The sequence below is a fragment of the Monodelphis domestica genome, chromosome 6 (assembly GCF_027887165.1).
Source record: "Monodelphis domestica isolate mMonDom1 chromosome 6, mMonDom1.pri, whole genome shotgun sequence".
NCBI classification, from domain to species: Eukaryota; Metazoa; Chordata; class Mammalia; order Didelphimorphia; family Didelphidae; genus Monodelphis; species Monodelphis domestica.
Window position 1 is genome coordinate 43,128,767 of NC_077232.1, and position 20,981 is coordinate 43,149,747.

The following is a 20,981-nucleotide window of genomic DNA, read 5'->3' on the forward strand; positions in this document are numbered from 1 at the left end:
CTCAGCATCTACCAGGCTTATATTTGAAATTTTAAAGAAAGAATGCAGTTCAGTTCATGCTGTTAAATGATCTTTTTAAAGGATAAAAAAAATTTCATGATATTAATGTAGGCTTATATTTAAGTATGATAATCAAAATCTTAAATATTTTATTTTTTAATTTTGCTTTCTATAATTTATTTTCTATAATTATATTATATATATATAATTTCTATAATTATATTTTAATCAGAAATGCATTTTCTTAACCATTGCTATCACATTAATAAAAAAATGCAAGCTTAAATTTTCACTGCATATTTCCATTAGGCTAGATACAATTACCATATTTTATATAATTATAATTTCAAATAATGAGAATTTGAGTAATACAATTATTCACACGGAGGCTTCACTGAATTTGTATCCCCAACATTCAACTAGCACAAGGCAAAACACTTAATGAATGCCTTTACTCATTCTTTCATTCTTAAAATTCTCAGTAACTAAACTACAATTAACCTAAGGATGTTTGAAAATGAGAACAAGTACAAATTAACTGAATTTGAGACTTTTTAACCCCAATCTATATCTGAAATCACTAGAATTACAAATATTGAGTAACTCATTAAAACCAGATCAAATGTTTAAAGTGGGAAGGACAAAAGAGGACAAGGATGGAGGGGAGGTAAAAATATAATGCCTCAGAGTCTGGGGCTAGGTAGCTCAGTGGATGGAACCAGGCCTGGAGATGGGAGGTCCTAGGTTCAAAATCTGGCCTCAAGACCCTTTCGAGCTGTATGACCCTGTGCAAGTCACTCAACTCCAATTACCTAGCCCTTGCCATTCTTATTTGCAACCAATATCATCAATTCTAAAAGGTAAGAGTTGAAAAAAAATATGCTGATTCTGCTAACCATATCAGTGGTAATAAAGAAGCAAGAACTTCAATAGTCACCAAATTCCAAAAAACAAGTCTATCCAGAGATCAATTTCATTATATGTTATGAAATTATTTAACATCAATAAAAACTCACTTAAAAATGTTTAAATAAAAATAAAAATATTTCATTTTTATTTTATTCAATACTATATTTCTAATAAAACATGTTAGTGTCTTGGTCTAAATTAAAGAAGTCTTTAAAAGCATTTAAATTTGATAAAAGAGCCAAAATGGCAGAGGCAGAAACTCAGAACTCTCCCAACATTTCCCTATAAACAACTTTAAAAGAATATCTGGAGAGGGTAGCTAGGTGGCTCAGTGGTCTGAGAGACTGGTGGTCCTAGGTTCAAATCCTCACCTCTCTTCTACCTTGAAACCAATACATGGTATTGAGTCTAAGACAAAAAAAATTTTTAAGTAATCTCAAATAGAAATTTGGGAAGCCAAGAAAAGATCACGAGGCATTTTTCCAGTCTAAAACAACTTAGTAGAGATTTGTGGCACAGGGTGTGGGGTGGGGAAGGTAGAGGCAGCACCAGCAATGGGCCTTGGTGGTGGCAGCAGCTTCTAAGAGCTCTCAGACTGGAAAAGGTAAAGAAGGGAGCCAGACAATTGGTCAGAAAGAAATTATAACAGATCCTTTGCTAGCATTGGGCTGTAGGACCTGGTCCTGTTTGGCAATTCTACTGCCCATTTTATTTTCTGGATCTGTGTTTTCTTTCACAACATGATTAATATGGTGATACGTTTTGCATGACTACACATGTATAATCTATATGAAATTGCTTGCCTTCTCAGTGAGAAGGAAAAAAAGGGGGAGAATTTGTAACTCAATTTTTTTTCAACGTTTGTTACAATTTTTTTACATTTAACTGGAAAAAAATATACTTAAATTGGAAAAACAATTATTTTTTTAAAAATAAGAAATAAAGGGAACTGTTTCAGAAAAAAACAGTTAAGACCTACATGAAGTGAGCGAAACTTGATCATATACAGTAACAGCAATATTGTAATGATGATCAACCATGAAAAACTTAGCTACTCTGCTTAATACAATGATCCAAGAATATTCCAAAGAACTCATGATGAAAAACCCTATCCACTGAAAGAGAGAGAACTGATGAACTCTGAATGGACATTGAGGTATAGGATTTTTTTAACTTTTATTTGTCTTGTTTTTAATTACATGTAGAAACAATTTTGGACAATTGTTTTCTGACATTTCATGATTCATATTCTCTCCCTCTCCCTACCTAGGAGGTAAAAAGTCTGACATAGGTTATACCAGTTATTTCATGTAATATACAGAAGACACATACCACACATACAATAAAAAACTTAAGAAGAAAATAAAGTGGAAGATGGCATGCTTCAATTTGTACTCATACTCCAACAGTTCCTTCTTTGCCCGTGGAAAGCATTTTTCATGAGTCCCTAGTGGATATCTTGAATAAATTGCCCAGGGGCGCACAGCTAGGCCATTTTTTTTCTTTTTAACCATTACTTTCTGTCCTAGTAACAACTCTTAATATAGAAGGACAAGGGCCAGGCAACAGAGGTTAAATTACTTGCTCAGGGCTACACTATTAGGAAATGCCTGAGGTCACATTTGAACTCAAGTCCTCCCAACTTCAGGCCTGCAACTCTAGCCACTCAACTACCTAGCTGTCCAAACTGTATAAAGAGAATTTCATCCTCCCCCGTCCTGGACTGTAGACCTATTTCCCACATTCCATTTTTGTGTGCATGCCTGCCTTATGTGACACGGGGGCAGGGGGAATAAAGGTGTGTTGTGGGCCATGCCTACCCTCTCTACTTCCCTAAATGTGGCATGAGAGGTGGATGGAGAGTCATGTGGGACGATCAACATGTGGTCAGACTTAAGAGTAGAAAAATAGACTTTAACCCTATACCTGTCTGCTTTCTTTATTTCAAGTAATTATTAATAAACTCTGTGGAAAATAAGAACCTGGAGTCATTCATTTAAATCTAACAAAACAAAAGCATCATTTGTTCAGTCATTTTCAGTTGTGTCCCACTCTTTGTGACCCCTTTTGCAGTTTTCTTGGCAAAAAAAACTTGGAAGCAGTGTGCCATTTCCTTCTCTAGTTCATGTTACAGATGAGGAAACTGAGACAAACTGGGTTAAGTGACTTCCCCAGGATTACAGATATTAAGTGTCTGAAGCGAGATTTGAACTCAGGAAGTTGAATATTCCTCATTCTAAGCCCAACACTCACTGGGTCACCTTGTGGATATCGTGGACACTTGCTTTGCTGATAACAGTTTGGTTCTTCACAGTTGATCATCATACAAAATTTCTGTTATTGAATGCTGTGTTCTCCTGGTTCTGCTAATTTCACTTTGCCTTAGTTCAGAAAAGTCTTTCCAGTTTTTTCTGATCTCATCCTGTTCAACATTTCTTATGGCACAATAGCATTCCACTACAACCATATTCCACAACTTGTTCAACCATTCCCCAATTAATGGATACTTCCTTGGTTTCCAATTTTTTGCCATTACAAAAAGAGCTGCTAAAAATATTTTGGTACAAGTAAGTCCTTTCCCCTTATCTCTGATCTCTTTGGGATACAGACTCAGTAGTGGTATTACTAGATCAAAAAGGGTATGCATAGTTTTATGGCTCTTTGGATGTGATTACATATTGCTCTCCAGAATGGATGTGTCAGTTCACAGTATCACATTCATACAAACAGTGTATTAGTGTCCTAATTTTGTCACCTTCCCTACCCCACACCCTGTGCCACAAATCTCTCCTAAATTGTTTGCCAATCTTATGGGTGTGAGGTGGTATCTCAGTTGTTTTAATCTGCATTTCTCTAATAGAGTTTTGGAGCATTTTTTAATGACTTTAGATTTTTTTAATTTTTGTGGCATAACTAAAATGGAAATATGCTTTGCATAATTTCACATGTGTAATTGATATCATATTGTTTGCCTCCTCAGTGGGTGGGGGGAAAGGAGAGAACCTAGAACTTATTTTTTTTAAATGTTTAATGTTAAAAACAAATAATTCTATTAAAAATAAAGTAAAACAAAGATTTTTTTAAAGCACATAAGTTCCCTTAGTCAAAGGCATTTAAATTCATATAAAGTGAGTTGTATTTGTGTCAATCTAAATACTTTTCATTTCAGAAAGACTAAAGGAGAAGAGGTAGAAAACTACATCATCTTTTCAACAGCATACCTTTTGAAAAAGCATCTGATCTTTAGAAAACGTTGGTGATTAGGAAGTTTTTGAGGTTAAAAAAAAAACTACCAAAAGATGGTTAATAATATTCTTCCAAAGAATATTAAGGTCCCAATGTAACCTAAACTACTGTTTCTAAAATTATGTTTTATGTAATTCATATACATAAAACTCATGCTTTATGTAAATTCCTGGTTTCGGATGATTAGATATCCTATTTATATGTTATTTTTTAAAAGCAAGAAATCTTAGAAATGACCACACACTATGGCATCACAAGACAATAACCAAATAGAGAAAAAGTATAAGAATATAAAGGCATTTAAAATACAGATTTTCTTGGAACTTGGAAGGGGATAGTGAGTCCAACTCCCTCACTTTATAGATGAGGAAACCTAAGTCCGTAAGTTCAATTACTTAATTGTCTAAGGTTGTAAGGATGATAAATAAAAGAGACAAGATTTAAATCAAACTCCTCTAATGTCAAATCCTGTACTCTTTTCATTATACCATTATACTATTATAAAGTAGAAAGAAACATAATGTTCCTTTCTTTTTTCCTTCCTCACCTAAATTTGAAATCTGGAGCAAGTAAGAGAAGTCCAAAGAGTCAAATGAAGCTCAAGAAAAATTACAGTGATCTTTCAAGGAAAGTCATCTTAACATAGCCTAAGTAGTACAGTTTTAGAAGTGTCACAAAACTCATTATATTTAGACAAACATTTATCATGACCAAATAATACTGATCAATTTGATTATTATATGAGGGAACAGAGTAAGGACATTGATTTCTTTTTTTTCCCCACCAAAGGCTTTTTTATTTCAACTAAATTTGAATTGATCTGTTTTCATTTTGTATCAGCTACATTTCCTACTGTATAATCTCCTCCCAACCTTCTTTTAGAAGCCCATCTTTCTATAATCAGAAATTTTAAAAGAGGATGATAAAAAAAAGCAGACACAATTAATCAAAGTACTGACAAAGTCTAATTGGGCTATCTGCCCTGTTCCACATCTCCAGAATGCAAAAAACTAGGTGGAAACATCTTTTCATATCTCTTCTTTGGGGTCAAATTTGCTCATTATAAATTTTTTTAAATCCTTACCTTCTGTCTTAAAATCAATACTATGTATTGGTTCCAAGACAGAGGCAAGGTAAGAGCCAAGGAATGGAGGTTTAAGTGCCTTGCCCACAGGAACTCAGCTAGAAAGTTTCTGGGGCCAATTTTGAACCTCTAGGCCTATCTCAATCTCCTTAGCCACCTACTAGCTACCCCCAGCTCATAATTTTACAGCATTAAATTATGATTGTTTTATTGTTCTTTCCAATTATATGGTTGCAGGTATTGAGTATATTGTTCTCCTAGTTCTTCTGGCTCTACTTTACTTGTAGGAGTCTTTACATGATTCTCTATTCATCTTATTCATCATTTGAATGAGCACAATAATGTCTATTATTCATGAACCACACATTTCTAGCCATTCTCCAAACCAATGGGCATTTACTTTAATTATAGTTTTTTACTATCATGAAAAGTGATGCTGTTTTGTGTTGCATATGTTTTCTTCCTTTTTGTCTGTGTAATTAGAATTTGCTCCCCAAGACTCTCCTACCTAGCATCCCCCCATTTGCTTACGCATGCAGTGTGCATGAGCACACAAATAGGATGTTGGGTAAGAAAGTCCTGGGGAGCAAATTCTAATTACACACGTCCTTCATTTTCTTAGACCATATAGTTAGCGGTAGAATCTCTGGAGTAAATGCTATGAACAGTTTAGAAGCCATCAATTTTAAAACACTGCTATTTAATTATTGGTGATTAATTTTTCAAAGAAATTTAAAATTTTGAATTATAACATACAGCCAAATCAAATATTTTGCTTTCCCTGGGTTCTTTTCCAAACAAAACAATGGATGATCAAATTTCCAAAAGACAGAAAAAAGCCTGGATCCACACAAAAAGAATCACCATAAGAATTTGTCAGATCACAACACAAACTTTTGAAATAGAAAAAGAAAAAAAGAGAAAGAATAGACATACTCTTGATTATGTTGAATTTCAATAATCAAACTAATCAGAAAAGAAAAATGGTAAGAAAATCCCTCAAACTTTTTTCAGATCATTCTTTTTCTAATTAAAAAAAAAAACAACACTGGTACTAAGTTCTTGCATTAATAAAGAAATCCAAACACGAGGATCTTTCTTAAATCATGAAAATAATCAAAAATCATAAAACAATCCTTAAGAAAAATATCAGTATGATACAGTAAAGAGTATTGGATTTTTTCATCAGAGCTAGGCCAAATTCCAGGTCTGCCATTTATTATCCAAACCCCTTGGAAAAAAACCATTTAACCTTTTTGACCTTCAAGTTTCCTTCTCTATAAAGTGATGGCACTAGACAGATCCCCCTTCTAGTTCTAAATCTATGATACTAGTCAAATTATAACATTTGTTCCTTAAATTGATTTTTTTTAATCCAAAGTGATTTATTGGTTAGATAAGTGATAGCTGAATAATTTCTAAAATTAAGAAAGCAAAATATTTTTTCATTATTCAACTATATACCAACAAAAGATGAGTCACATTCCATTAACCTCAGTGTTATTGATGTTACACTGTTATGTTTCTTACAAAAGTTTTATAGATTCATTCATGGCCATGAGATTAGTAAAACTGGAACTGTGAATTCTTAAATTCATAAATTACTATAAAATGTTATTGATATAATAAAAACAAATTTCAAGATACAAGTTATAATACTGAAACAAATATTATAGTTAAGTGAAATCAAGCAAGCAGTCTTCCAGAAAACAAATTTGCCTAATTCTGTCATGTGTAGTATGCCTGCATTCTTTATCAAAAAAAGCAGCTTCTCAAGGGCATCAAGGTGACTCAGTGTATAGAATGCCAGGCATGGAGTAGGAAGACCTGGGTTCAAATCTAACCTTGAACATTTCCTAGCTATGTGACCCTGGGCAAATTACTTATCCCCCCTCCCCCAATAGCCTAGCTCTTGCCCTCTGGCCTTGAAGTTATTAATAAACAAAAAGTTAGTGAATATGGAGAGAGTAATAAGAAAGACTTCATTTTGTTCTAGTTATATTGACTGCTGGAAATTAATGTACAAAGGAAGTGAAAAGAGTGATGAACTTAGAGACACAGAACTAAACATGAATCTAGACTCTGCCACTTACTGCTCCTAGCCCTTTCCCAGGATTTAATCTGTAAAAAGAGGTGGTTGATCCAGATCATGTGACTCCTATAGTCCCTTTTACCTCTAGATTGAGTTCTTAATCCAAGGACTATAAACTTGTAGTAGTATTTTAATTCAACAATTTTATTTTATACATTTGACAATATCATTTAGAGGAGTCAAAGGTTTCCACAGGCTGCCAAAGGGATACAAGCTACGGGGGTTGGGGGGGAAGGTTAAAACTCCTTGCTCTAGATTTATGACTTAAGATCTTACATGGGACCTCTCAGGGAAATCTGATCATGCTGTAGGTCTGAATGATCTTTGTCTCTTTCCTTCTCTTATCTTATCCAGTTACCAGACTCTATCAATAGAAACTCAATTCATCACAATTGACACTCCAACCAAACTGAAAAACTTTCTGAATCTTCAACATATAACTCTGTCCTCCTGTCTCCATGCTTTTTTTCACATTGTTCCCACTGTATGTCTGAAATATCTGTTCTCTTACGTCTTCTGCTCATCCTTCTAAATTCAACTCAAATGTCAAATCTTTTATGATGCCCTCCCTAATTCCCTTCCCCCACATCCATAACTTCCCTTTTCCCTTTTGATCTCATATAGTACTTTGTTTTGAAGCACTTAATTAAAATTGTGCATACCTCTATTAGACTATAGAACTCCTTAAAGATGTTCCACACCTTGATAAAGTTCTGCATGTGTCCCAAATACAAAAATGTTCAGTAGAGTAGGAGTTTGATAAATTATATTTTCATTTTTTACATTCACTAAAAAACACAATTCAACAGCATGTGCTATTAAAGCACTAAATCAAAAATGAAAGCATATAAGGCTTAGTGCCAATCACAAGTTTATAGGCTCCGGGCCTCATGCTTAGTGCTGGGATACAAATGACCCCAGCCTGGAAGGAACTTATATTGTAATAAGACTGTGTCAATTAGGTAAGCAATGCCAGAAATTGATTCTGTGAACCAAATCTACTCCAGATATCTTCAAATTTAGTGCACAATAATAGGTGACTAATTTACAGATTGAGAGCATCACATCAAGTTTTTTTTAAACTATTTTTTTAATAGTCAACTGAAGTTGCAAACTAGAAAACCTTTTTGGATTTTGAATTACTCTCTCTTTGTACTCATAATTATTAAACAATCTAAATCAAAAAGAGCTGCAAACATTTGAACAAGAATCTTAAAGCTTTTGAGCTTTGCAATCAACAAGCACTAGATTTTTAATATTTACATACCTGCTAACATGCAAGTCACAGTTCTAGGCACTGGCAATATGAATACAAAACAAAAAACAGTCCCTGCCCTAGAGGAGTTGATGTTATAATGGAGAAAAATATTGTCATATACAGGAAATCTTGAGAAAGGGGCACAAACAACTAAAGTTTTTTTTTTTTTTAATAACCCTTAGTTTCCATCTTGGAATCAATACTTCATATTGGTTCCAAGGCAGAAAAGTGGTAAGGGCTGGGCAATGGGGGTTAAGTGACTTGCCCAGGGTCACACAGCTAGGAAGTATCTGAGGCCAGATTTGAACCTAGGACCTCCCATCCCTAGGCCTGGTTTTCAATCCACTGAGCTACCCAGCTGCCCCTGAAGATATTTTTTAAAAGGCATCATACAGAAGGTTGACAAATAAACCTGGAGAACAGATTCCAGACTTATTCCAGGTATGGAAGAGATAAGCTATATAAAGATGTGGAAGTGGAAGATGAGCAGTCAATAGGCTAATTTGGCCAGACTAAGGGGAATGGTGTGCCATGAATCTTTAAAGAAAGGTGCTGACTAATTTGTATTTTAATTCTAAGGACAGTGAGGCGTCACTCAAGATTCTTGAGCAAGTGAGCAAGGGTGATGTAGCAAGCTTTAAGAAGATGATTTTAGGAACTGTTCAGAGAATATATGAAGCAGAGAGAAAATGGAAGTCAGAGCATCAAGAAAAATTACAAAAGTCCAGGTGAGAGGGGATTTAGGACTGACTAACTGGTGGTCATATAAAAGAAAGAAAAGTTGGGTAAGAAGGATATTGTGGAGACTCCAGTTGGCAAATGACTAGATGTAGATGAGAGAGAAGAGCAAGGAATGATTTCAAGGCATCAACTTGGGTACTACCCACAAAGATTTGTGTTGCCTTTAAAAGAAATAGGGAAGTTTAGAACAGAGGTGGGTTTAGAAAAGATTTCATTTTGTAACTAGTTGATGTCCAAAAGGGTAAGTGAAGACCATATAAGCTCATGGAGGAGACTAGGGCATTATCTTATCTACCCCAAGATAATTGAGCTGAGAAGAGCTAATAATATCACCAAGAAAGAAATATTAGAGAAAGAAAGGAAATGATTGATGATCCAGCAAAAGAGACTGAGTGCACAATTTAATGGAAAAAAAAGAGTAAAGAAAGTATACAGGAAGAAGAGGCAGTCACACTGTCAATGAGGCAAAGGATTTTAAAAGTTTGAGAAATGAGAAAAGTCCATTAGATTTTGCAATTAAGCGATCTGGTGACCTCAGAAAGAATAAGCTCATTGATAAACCTAAAAAAGTAAAATTGGAAACCAGATTGCAATGTTTTAGAGTGGAAGGAGAAGAAAGTGAAGGCAGTTGAGTGTATACAGCTTTTTCTAGGAGTTTTCCATGAAAGACAAGAGATACTAGGATAATAGCTTGTAGGGAACACTAGGGTTAAGTGAAGTATTTTCTTAGGCTGAGAAGAGCCAGACATGTTTGAAAAAGAGAAGGTTGGGAACCAGTAGAAATGAAATGACTGATGCTATGAGATGGAAGAGGATAGGATTAAAGGTCTAAAAAGAGCTATCCCAGGCAAGGACTGGGAAAAATAATGGTGAGGACTTCTAAAGAATAAAAATAAAAGGGAAGTATGATAGGACTTTATTCTCTCAGTTAAGTAGAACACAAGTTTCTCTGATGAAATGGGAAATTGAAAGGGAAATAGTGATTTAGGAAAATTAAAGAGAAGAAAGAAGGCTTAAATAGTTACTACAGAGAGTATAACAAAGTTGATTAAGAAAAGAATAAAAGGATTGCCAAATGCAGCAATGAGGGCCAAGTGGAAATCAAATAACAAAAATTTGTAGTGTATCCAATCAACATGATGGAGAGATTTCCTCCAATGCTATTCAACAGCCTATGAGTAGAAATAGGGAAAAAAGATAATGAGCATGAGATACTGAGCAAGACAAGGAGGCAACAGATTTAGGGAAAGCGTAAATTAAACTGGTTAACTATACAATCCAGATTGGAAAAGAAAAGTGAGACCTAAGCAGCAAGAGATTGGAATGACAAAAGGTTATAGTAAAGATGAAGTACAGTTTTAGAAGGTGTGAAACTCAGGGAAAGATGGAAGGAGGGAGAGTTGACAGATTTAGGAATGGAAGGCTTCAAGCATCAAATGAAAAATGTACTGTTTTACAGATAATCAACAAAAACTCCTGACCTCTAACAGCTGATAAAACTTCAAGACTGTGATCTAAACATGGGGGTAGAGGGAAACTTGATTAAAATTAACCTGAAAATAATTTTAAATTATTAAGATAATCTATGCCACAAGATCAATTTTCAAACCTAAATACATTTTCCATTCACATGTTGCAAATCACATGAACTTTAATGATATAATTAATTACTTTCCTATGGCCATAATTATAATCACTATAAAATTTGCAATTATACTTGTGTACTTCCAAATTATATTAAACTATTATAGAAGATTTTTTAAAAATTTTCACTTTCAAATAGATGTGAGTCTATTATATTTAACACAACAGTTTTCTGGATATCTGTCTTTAAGCATCTAAGACTAACAAATTGCCAGGTATTTTAAGATTATCACAAAGCTTTACATACCTTACAGGCAACCTGTACAAAATCCTTCCATTAAATTATATCACTAAAAGAAAGGGCACTACTTCATCTTAAAAGTTTAGGATCAACAGAAACAAATTCTACATTACACTAAACAATGAACAAATTTCTCTAGGAAATCCAATTCCATTTTTAGTATGAAATCTCTATTGGGCTTATTAATTATTTAAAATCAGCAATATTATACAACTGAAGTCATATGGTCTTCAAACCTATTAGATCCTTTTTGTATTATTAAACAGATGACAAACCAGCATGTAAAAAATAGATATAATTTTCAAAGCCCTTAAAGGATTGTTTATAGGATTCTACAAAGCCCTGGCAGCAGGTACTTCAGAGTCCACCATTCTAGAAAATTAAGTTTTCTTTATAATTCGTGCATCCCCAGGAAAAACATTTAAGAAAAGGGAAAAAAGCAAAACAACTTGGAATTATTGTAAATGTTTTAATCAACTCATTTAAAAATTTTTCTAAAATGGAACTTTTTCACAAATCAAAACAAATTTTTATTTTTTCTTATCAAGTTTTAGCTTATAAATAAATTTCATCATCTATCACAGATAGAAACATATTTTAGAAGAAATAATCAGACACAAAATTAACTTAGAAAAACAAAAAACTTTTTTTCCATAGTTGTTAAAACCAAACTGAACTTTACTGAACATCTGAAAGTTACTATTATAAAAAGATGTCTAAAACATAAAGATATTCTATCTGAACCTTCTCTCTGGTGACTCCACCTCATCTCTTCCTCACCTTTTGTATCCCCAGAGCTTAGCACAATGCCAGGCACATAGGTGCTAAATGTTTAAAACAGGTCAAAACAGAGAGGCTTAAAAAACGTTTAAGTTACTACTAAAAATTTTCTAAGCAACCATCAGCTTAGAATCAGCTTATACCAAACAACCTAATTAAAAGATGACTACAATGGCAATGACAGTAACAAAGTTCAGAACTTGTCAAATAATAGGTTGTAGACTAGCCCTGTTTTAATTAAAGCTGTTTCATTTGTTTAATTAAGCTGCTTTTACCTGCAGCATAAAATTTTTTAAAACTGTAATCAAAATACCTTATCATTCTTAGACACCACACCTTGAGTAAATCGTTTCCATGCTGAAGAAATAATCCAAAAAGAGGAGATGGTGAAAAGTAGAAGTAAGGAGGAAGCAGGAAAGAGAAAGAGAAGATGGGAGTAAAACCCAAGGAATATAAAACCAGAGACAGAGATGCGCTAATGCTACTTCAACCAGACTGATCATTTAACAGGTGTCACTGGCCTATTCTTATCCTTCCAGCTAGCACAATTGCTCACTGACTTTCTCTGTCTTCATAAATAAATGAATTTTGATCCCCAGAAATTTGAGCTTTTAGATCAAAACATATTTCTCATTTTTTTCTCAAATCAACCCAAAATACCTGGTCTCTTTTATAGGATCTTTATGTTAAAGGACAGTAAGTTTCAACCAAATACAAATGGTTTGGATTCAACAAAAAAAAATACTATGTGTTTAAGAATTAAAAAATTTTAGCCCTTAGTTCACATAAATGAAAACATATTTTATGCCACCAAATAAATGGTTTGGATCCAATTAACAATACATTTAAAAGTCTAACAGGGGGACAGCTGGGTGGCTCAGTAGATTGAGAGGCTTTGGAAGGGAAAAACATTTGTGCCCCAATTTCAAGTCATAACAAACACAAAGATCAGTGGCAAGCCAGACTTAAATCCATAAAAATATGATTGGCTCAGTCCTCAGACAGTTCTTAACATCATACAAGCAATGTTTTCATAGTCCCAACTATTTCATACTTTAATCATGGCGAACTGAAATGACCAAATCTTACTACCTTAATTCAGTTTCCATGGCACAAAAGGACAGTTGAAATAACTAAAGAGAGAGGAGATTGATTTGTCTTTATTTTTGAAGAGCAATATCTAATTTTACTAAAATGTATGCAATACAGTTTTTATCCATCACACATTGAGATATTTAAAACTCAAAATAAGGAAATTACAACCTATAAAAGCTGTGCACTAACCGGTCATTTTTCACCAAAAGCACACTTAATTTAAACTAAACTAACCAAAATAAGTGGACTATGCTCTCACAAGATATGGATTCTAGGTATATATATATACCCTTCCCATCCCCATATCCTCCATTGATACAAATGTCATCAATCCCTCAAAAGGTCAGCTTTGCATCATCACTCATCTGATATTAACTGCTTAATTTATTACCTAAGAGGTGGTCTTTCTTTTCAGCAGCTGGATCCCAAAGCATAAAGAGCTTTATGGAAGATTTCCTATTGACCTAAACTTCCCCTAAAAACAAACAGTTGACCATTGTAAAGATCTTAACAGTTTAAGGCAATTCACATTATTTAAAAGGTGAGCAGCAATACCATATCATGCTTCTTGAGAATACTGCCTTTTAAAAGAGAGACACAGACAGGCTGCCTCATTCTGGACAAGCTGAGGTTCTACTTTGTCTTCAAGAGTAGCTTCCATGTAGAGCATATCACAATGGAGGTCACAAAGGCTTAGAAGGTCCATTTCAGAGAAAAGGCTGTACCTTCGTACAGTATTGATGCCTAAAGAAAAAGGCATTCTAAGCTTTAATAAGGCAAGTCATTAGGAAATTAGGAGAACTGCAACTCAGAAATTTTACAACATGCTAACTTATTTTGACAACAACATTATGATAATCATGTAACAAGTTATTCTATGGTCTCTAGTAAATATAAAATAAAAGTAACAAATTAAATGTACTAAGTTACAAACCCTTTTGACATGTGTAAAGGTTCTAACATAAATTGTGTCATGACATCTTTTCATTTCCTTACTCAAATCTGAAGATTCCTCAAAAGGTTACATCTTCATGCTTCTGACTCAACTAAGAAGAAATTCTGTCTTGAACAAAGATTTGACAAATTGCTAGTGTATGAGAAGAGGAAGATTTGTCTATGTCATTAAATGAAAAAAACAAAACTTAAGTAAAAATTCTGTTCTTATCTTGCTTTTTTAAAAAAAGGAATAATATTGTGGAGGGAAAAGTATTCCAAAGGCTGGTCATGTCATCTACTCAGTTTAATGTACAGTTCCAAGTTTCTGAAATCATTTTTTCTGCTCCTGTATTCTTCCCTCACCTAAGTCCATAGGGTCGTATCATCCAATGATTGTGCTTCATATATATTTCAAATAAAAACAACTAATCAGAGCACCAGTATACTGGTCAATAATAGCTTGAAAAGTTGTTTACTAAAGATTCTACAAAAGACGATGGTTAAAAATAAGAATCTATGGCCATTATATCAACCTAATTACAATTATTTTATTTTGTAGTTTTCCATGAACAGACTCAGACAAAAAGCAAAATCCTGGAAGGAAGATTTAAGTTTCTTTCTGGACATTTTAACAAAAGATTAACTCCTACCTCAAAAGAAATTATAGGTGAATAGAATCTAAAACCCCAGTCCCATAAACTAAAGACAAAGTTGATTTTAATGTTACATTGACTAGTGAAAATTTTAATATGAAAATAAGGCTGATTCTTCATCTGCTTGGCTTGCATAGATGTTTAGTTATCTGGGTCTATGTATGTAAATAGCATCATAAGTCATTATAATTTGTTTTGTATTTTCAAGCCCATTCTCCCTTATTCTAAAGATTAAAGTAAAATAATTTACTTTCATTCTATTTGGTTGAAAATTATTAAATCAATTTCAATTATTATGCAGTTTCCCATGCCTAAACTGCAGTGACAACATATATGAGCCATCAAGGCGTCTTATATATTATTTTTAACTTTAGTTGCTTGGCACACTTTATATTTATACTCTGACACAAATGAACCACCAATTCACCTTTTCACCTTTCAATATAAAAACAAGTTTCAAAAACCAAAATTTCTAAAGAAAAAAATTGGAGGATGTAAAAAACAAAAACAAAAAAAAATCTAAGCACTATGTTCATATATGATATTCCACACATTCCATAAATATAAAAAATAACTTCTTGATTTAAAGCAACTTTATTTGGTTTTCTAACTTTTCACACTCGGAAAAGAATAATGTATAACTGGAACTTTAATAACTAATTAATGGAATTTTGTTTACTTTAAAAACTAAGTATAATACTTGAGCTCAATTATGACCTATCAAGACCTTATCATTGCTCATTGTATAAAATTAGCACTGAACTTGCAAACATAAGCAGAATCTAGTCTTATCAAGTATAGAGTGGGTGGGAGAATCCTAAATTCTTAAAAGTTAAATCTGAAGAGCTAGTAGGAAAGTAATCTCTAAAAAATGATCACAAAAGTAGCCACAGAGCATGCTGAAAGTTTTCATCAAATAGAAACTTCCTTCTTTGGAAACAATCAACTTCGATATTAAACAATATAAATTTCAGAAATAAACTTTGAAAGAAAATTTTTTCTCCCAAGTACTTCCATTTAGGGAAGCACCATTAACAGGAATGGACCTAAAAAAATGAAGCAGTTTTTAATTATGACCTGAATATTTACAATCCTAGACTCAGCAATGTTTTCCCCAAATACAAGAAAACGGCTTCCAACAGAGCGCAGCAACAAGCTCTCTTCCAAAGGCAGACTCTGTCGCGTACAGAAGAAGCATGACAGGTGGGAAGAGGCAATTCCCATTCGACCTACCCCAAGCCGGTGAAAACACTGGTTCAAGGAAGGGCTCGGCATCTTATGACTTCACCACTCACAGGCCCAAAAGAGTTTAAAGGCTGACACCTAGCCCAACCCAGCCCCCACGGCTGTGTCTTCTGAAGCGCCCATCCCTCCACTTCGCGGAGAGCCACGTACCATTTCACTGCCCCCCTCTCGGTCGCGACAAGAATAGAGACGTATTTCTGTGACATTTGCCCAAGTTTCCGTGGGCCCGCCCGAAAGGGAAGCGGCGGCGGCCACAGTAAGGGGAGAAGTCCAGACGGCAACAGCAACAACAGCAACAGCAGCAGCCGCCGCAGCCACCGCCGCCGCCACGCCTTCCCCGGCCCTGGCAATTGGAAGCCGAGGAGCAGGATCACATTTCTCTTTCACAACAATCACATACACACGCATCTCCCGGGGAGTTTGACACACTCCATCCCCACCGGCTCCACCGAGTCGTCGCCGCCGCCACCGCCCGCAGAGGCAAAGGGGGAGGGGGTCCAGGAACTAGGGAGAGGGTGTAGTGAAGGCTTTCATTGGGGGGTGAGGGCGTCCAGGCTAAGGACAAGGGTAGAGACGGCTTTGGGGGGGAGGGTCTAAGGTAAGGACTAGGGGGTAAGCGTAGGAGAGGGCTTTTATAGGATCTAGGCAGGGAATGACAAGGGAGGAATGGGGGAGGATTGTAGGGGTCTGTAATGGCATGGGGAAAGTGAAGGTTTATGGGGGTTCTAGAGTGGAAAGTGCAGAGTTTTAGGGGGCTGAAGTAATGACGAGAGGCTGTGAAGGATCCAGACGAAGGCCAAGGGGGGAAGAGGAGGAAAGGATGGGGGGGGGGGCGCCCAAGGTAATGACAAGGGGGAGATGGAAGATTAGGGTGGAAAGGTGCAAGAAGAGGGATTGGGGGGGGGGGGGTCCAGTAATGACAAGCGAGGAAGATACGAAGGAGGGGGCCTTTTATAGGGACCTGGGGTAATAACAAGGGGGAGAAGGTGGGGTTTTATGGAGGTTCTAGGGTGGAAAGGTGCGAGGGGTTTTATGGGGGGGGTTCTATATGGAAGGAAGGATATGATATGAAGGAAGGGATGGGGGGGGCCTAGAGCAATAACAAGGGGTGAAAGGTTCTGAGGTAATGACTAGGGAAGGGTCCTCGTTTTCGAGGTCGAAACAAAACTTTGAGCCGCCGCGAAGTACGGAAGGGTTTGCGGGGGTTGCCCTCCCCGTCGGAGCTTAAGCACCCTGGGGCCGCTTGGGCCTGGGTGAGCGGGGAAGAGGCCGCCCCGGCTCCCCGCCGAAGGAAAGAGGACATTCTCAACGAGGTTGAGGGTAGGAGGCGAGAGGAGAGGAAGGTCATGGTCAGCCCCGGGATCCGCGGCTTCCCCGTAGCTGGGAGGGCGCGAGCCCCAAGGATCCTCACCTTCCTAGAGGCCGGCGCGCTCCCCTCGGCTGGCGGCCACGGAGACGGCCCGGGGCATGTCCGTGGAGGGGACGCCCGCGGAGCCAGGCGCTTCAGCAGGCGGCACCACCCAGCCCAGGTTCAGCCCCTCTGGGCGGCCGCTGCCATCTTGGGCCGGAGGCTGAGAGCAAACGGCGGAACGACGATGCCCCGGTCCCGGTTCCGCACCCGCTGCTGCTGCTACTACTGCTGCTGCTGCTGCCGTGGCGGAGCCTCGCGGCCGCCCGCCTCATCTTCCTGCCCGGGGGCGCGGCGCGGCGCGGGCTCGCGGGGCCTACGGGCGGCGCGGGCTCCCGCGGCCACGGCGGTTGGGGGCCATGCGCGGCGCCGGGTGCGCGCGAGGACGAGAACGAGGCGGCGGCGGCAGCGGGAGTGGGAACTGCGGGAGGTTCGGCCCTCGGCTGCCTGCGCCGAGGCTGCTGCCCGTCCAGTCCGCAGCTACTCCAACTACCACTGGCGCGAAGACCCGGCCCTCAGCCTCCAGCTCCTCCTTCCCCTCCTCCTACTCCTCCTCCTCTTCCGCTTTGCCTTGCCTGGCCTGGCCTAGCGGCCTTCGTTCCCCTACTGCTGCCACTGCTACTGCTGTCGCCGCCGCCGCCTTAGCAGCGCCGCCGCGCGCCGGAACCCAGGGCTAACCCCAGCCAGCGCAAGCTAGCCTCCTCTCGGAGCGCGTGCGCGGGCGTGCCCGAGCGCAAGCCAGCCCCGCCCCCTATCCTCCGCCCCCGCCAGAGCGCGAGTCACCCCTGCCCCGCCCCTCTTCTCCCCCAACCCCAATCCACCCCCGCCTCGGCCTGAGCGCGAACGGGCGCGGGAACAGTCCCTCCCTAACCCCCGACCCTGCTCTCTCTTCTTCTCCCGCCCCTCCCCTCTGCGCGAACCTCGATGCAAGCTGTCCCCTAGCACTCCCTTCTTTTGAGCGCGGGCGCGAGCCCGAGCCGCACCCTTGTCCCAGGCGCGACTCCACCCGGGACCATCCTTCCCCTCCCCATCTATGCCCTTGAATCCTGCCTGGTTCACACTCTCCTCGTGAGCTCTAGAGAAACCTTGTCCGAGTCCTGACAGAGTGGGCATCTGCAGGCTCCTAGACCTGCGCCACGCACCGGCTCCTTCTGAGGCGGGGGCTTGGTCCTGGGAGGAGCCCTGTGGACATGCACGCTGTTCCTTGCTACGGAGGAGAGTAAAAAGGGCCTGGGGAAGCAACACCCCCAAGAAAAGGGTGAGAGATGTGATTCCCTCTTTACCCTGAGAGCCTCCATCCAGAGCGGCACCCTTCCTTCCCTTTCTTTCCTTTCTTTCTTCCTTCCAGTCCACAGTGAAGTGCGTCCGAAAATCCGGAAACAGGGATGGGGAGACCCCTTTGTAAAGATACTCAAGGAAGATATGGGATTCTCCAGACCCTCCAAAAAAAACAACCGTGGAATTAAGGAGAGCTTGAGAAGTTGACACTCCCACACACGCACACCCCCAGAACAACCTCCACTTTTTTCCTCAGGAAACCAATGGCGTGACTCATGTCAAACCACAAATTCACAGGTCTGAGCTGGAAAGGACCTTAGATCGACTAAGAAAAGCACGACCCCGGAGAAGTGAAGGGACTTCACGCCACGGGGCCAGAATTGAGTGGGGGATTTCACTTCCATGTGAAATTGGGCAATTCCCCAGCAGCCTTTTTTTTTTTTTAAGATTCATTAAATTCTAAGTCTGAGAGAAACATTTGAGATCATTCCCTTCCACTCTTTTTAGAGATGGAACCAAGTAAGGATTAGTTCGAATTACTCCAGCTAGCTAGTGTGGAGATCCAAGGCTAGAAATTAGGTCTACCATGCTCTTTCTTTTGGCAAGACTTGTATGACATTGAGTGATCCTTCTAAATTCAACAACTCAGGTGAAATTAGTGAATTTAATAAAAAAAAAATAACATCCCTAACTTTTGGTTTGTCTTTAAATTAGCATCTCCCTCATTGGAAATTTCTAGCAAAGTTATGTGATGGCTTACAGAGATAGTGTTGGGAAGATTCTCTTGGTTGGATTAGATGGCTTCTGGGGTCCCTTCTACTCAGAGATTCAATGGTTCTGTGAATATTTAACTCTAAAGACCTTAGAAATCCCTACCGCCTCCTACAGATCATCTGGAATGCCTGGAATTTGCTCCCTCCTCAACTTGGCTTTCCTTAATTCTTGGCTTCTTCAGGGTTCAGCTCAGGAGCTACCTACCCCAGCTATCATTCCTAACCTCCTCAAAGTAATACTTATAACCTGCTTTCAAGCTTAAGAGTTTTTCTCACAGTTGCTGAAATGTGATACCTAGAGGGACCAAGTCAACATAAGAGCTTTGGACTGGAGAGATCTTATTCTTCATACCTTCTTGGAGAAACTCATGTGGCTCCAGATTCTACCCAAGAAGAGACTCATTGTTCTAAGCTGGGCCTGACTCAAATCTGTCACCTGGGTGATTGGATATTGGAATAAAATGAGATGCTCAATAGATCATCCAATAGCTAACAAATGAGATGTACTGAGACCTTGTAAGGTTGAGAGAGAGAAGATATTCACCAAAGATAATCAATGAAGACACCAAATAGATTCCACTGAACCAAGCAGAATGCCTTTTACCCAAGTTGCCCATAATTTTCCACAAGGCAAGTATTAGATGTCTTAAGGACTCAGATCATCAGAAAATGATACCAACAACTTGAGACTTTAGTTCCCTAAGTCAATCAATTCCTGAAGATAGTCTTAATAACGTTGATGTGTCAACATGAAATCTAGGAACCCCAAACTTGTAGCCTAGTAAGATCTGATGAACCCCAAGTTTTAGGACTAGCTTGTAAGTTTGAAACCCCAAAGCTTGTATTTGTTCCCTGTTCCCAAGAGAATCCACCCTAAAGGGAATCTCAGGCTAGCAGTTTCAGACTTAATTATGGACCCTAAGGTAAAGACAATCCCTGTTAGGTGGGGCCAAGCCCAAGCCAAGTGACTAGCACAGTAGGCATCGCCTCACTCTTGTAAGCTGAAGGTCCTGAGTTTGATCCTTGAAAGGAGGGTGTGATACAGTAGAAGAAGCTTCTGGAGGCTAGTCACTTGGCTACAAGTTTGGGGTTTCTAGATTCCATGTTGACAGAAGAAAAAAAATAGTCTAATTTTCATGGTGGTAGTGGTTAGACTATTGTGAGATTTGGGGAACTGGCAGACATAGAAGAGTAGGCACCTAAACACATTATAATCACACAGGTTTTCTCCCTAAAAACTTCAAGGTTTGGGTAGACTTGAGATAGTGGGCTTCCATCTAAAGAACTCATTCACTATATATTTTCTGGTATATTTTAGCTCTATAACATCTTCAGTTTCTATTTCTCTTAGATAAATGGGTTCACTTGCTAATCTCACCATTTGAGATGGCCTTTGGGTTAACCAGCATTTAGTGGAGAGAAGTCAAGCCTTCTAATATCTCTTTAAGGGATAGGAACTGAGAAAATGGCTTGAACATTAAAAAATAAATTCCCCTAGACCAGAAATATATGAATATGGAGGGAGGCATAAAATTTCAGTCTTTACCTCTTTCTCAGAATAGCCAGCCTCCTATCTCCTTTTACTCCCCTAAAGGCAG

General features: G+C 38.4%; 2 protein-coding genes across 12 annotated transcripts in view; one reads left to right on the forward strand and one right to left on the reverse strand.

Annotated features, from left to right (window-relative positions):
* The window catches only part of HIPK3 (homeodomain interacting protein kinase 3), a 97,816-nt gene extending 80,343 nt beyond the window's left edge, over positions 1 to 17,473 (reverse strand). For 3 of the 11 annotated variants that reach the window (XM_001368659.5, XM_007497245.3, XM_016423475.2), the window contains exons 1-2: positions 16,075 to 16,225; positions 13,482 to 13,834 (exon numbers count right to left, since the gene is read on the reverse strand). In XM_001368659.5, the coding sequence (XP_001368696.4) occupies positions 13,482 to 13,524 (43 nt within the window). In that variant the 5' untranslated portion in view covers positions 13,525 to 13,834; positions 16,075 to 16,225. The other 8 variants (XM_007497238.3, XM_007497243.3, XM_001368625.4 and 5 more) reach the window with 6 other exon arrangements.
* Positions 16,869 to 19,301, forward strand: LOC103101856 (uncharacterized). The gene is made up of 2 exons (XM_056801970.1): positions 16,869 to 18,590; positions 18,681 to 19,301. The coding sequence occupies exon 1, from the start codon at positions 17,271 to 17,273 to the stop codon at positions 17,919 to 17,921; it is 651 nt and encodes a 216-aa protein (XP_056657948.1). The 5' UTR covers positions 16,869 to 17,270; the 3' UTR covers positions 17,922 to 18,590; positions 18,681 to 19,301.
* Positions 19,302 to 20,981: the final 1,680 nt, after the last annotated feature.

Excerpts from the sequence above, each read along its gene's own strand:
- LOC103101856 (XM_056801970.1), top strand. The coding sequence starts at position 17,271 with ATGGTCAGCCCCGGGATCCGCGGCTTCCCCGTAGCTGGGAGGGCGCGA.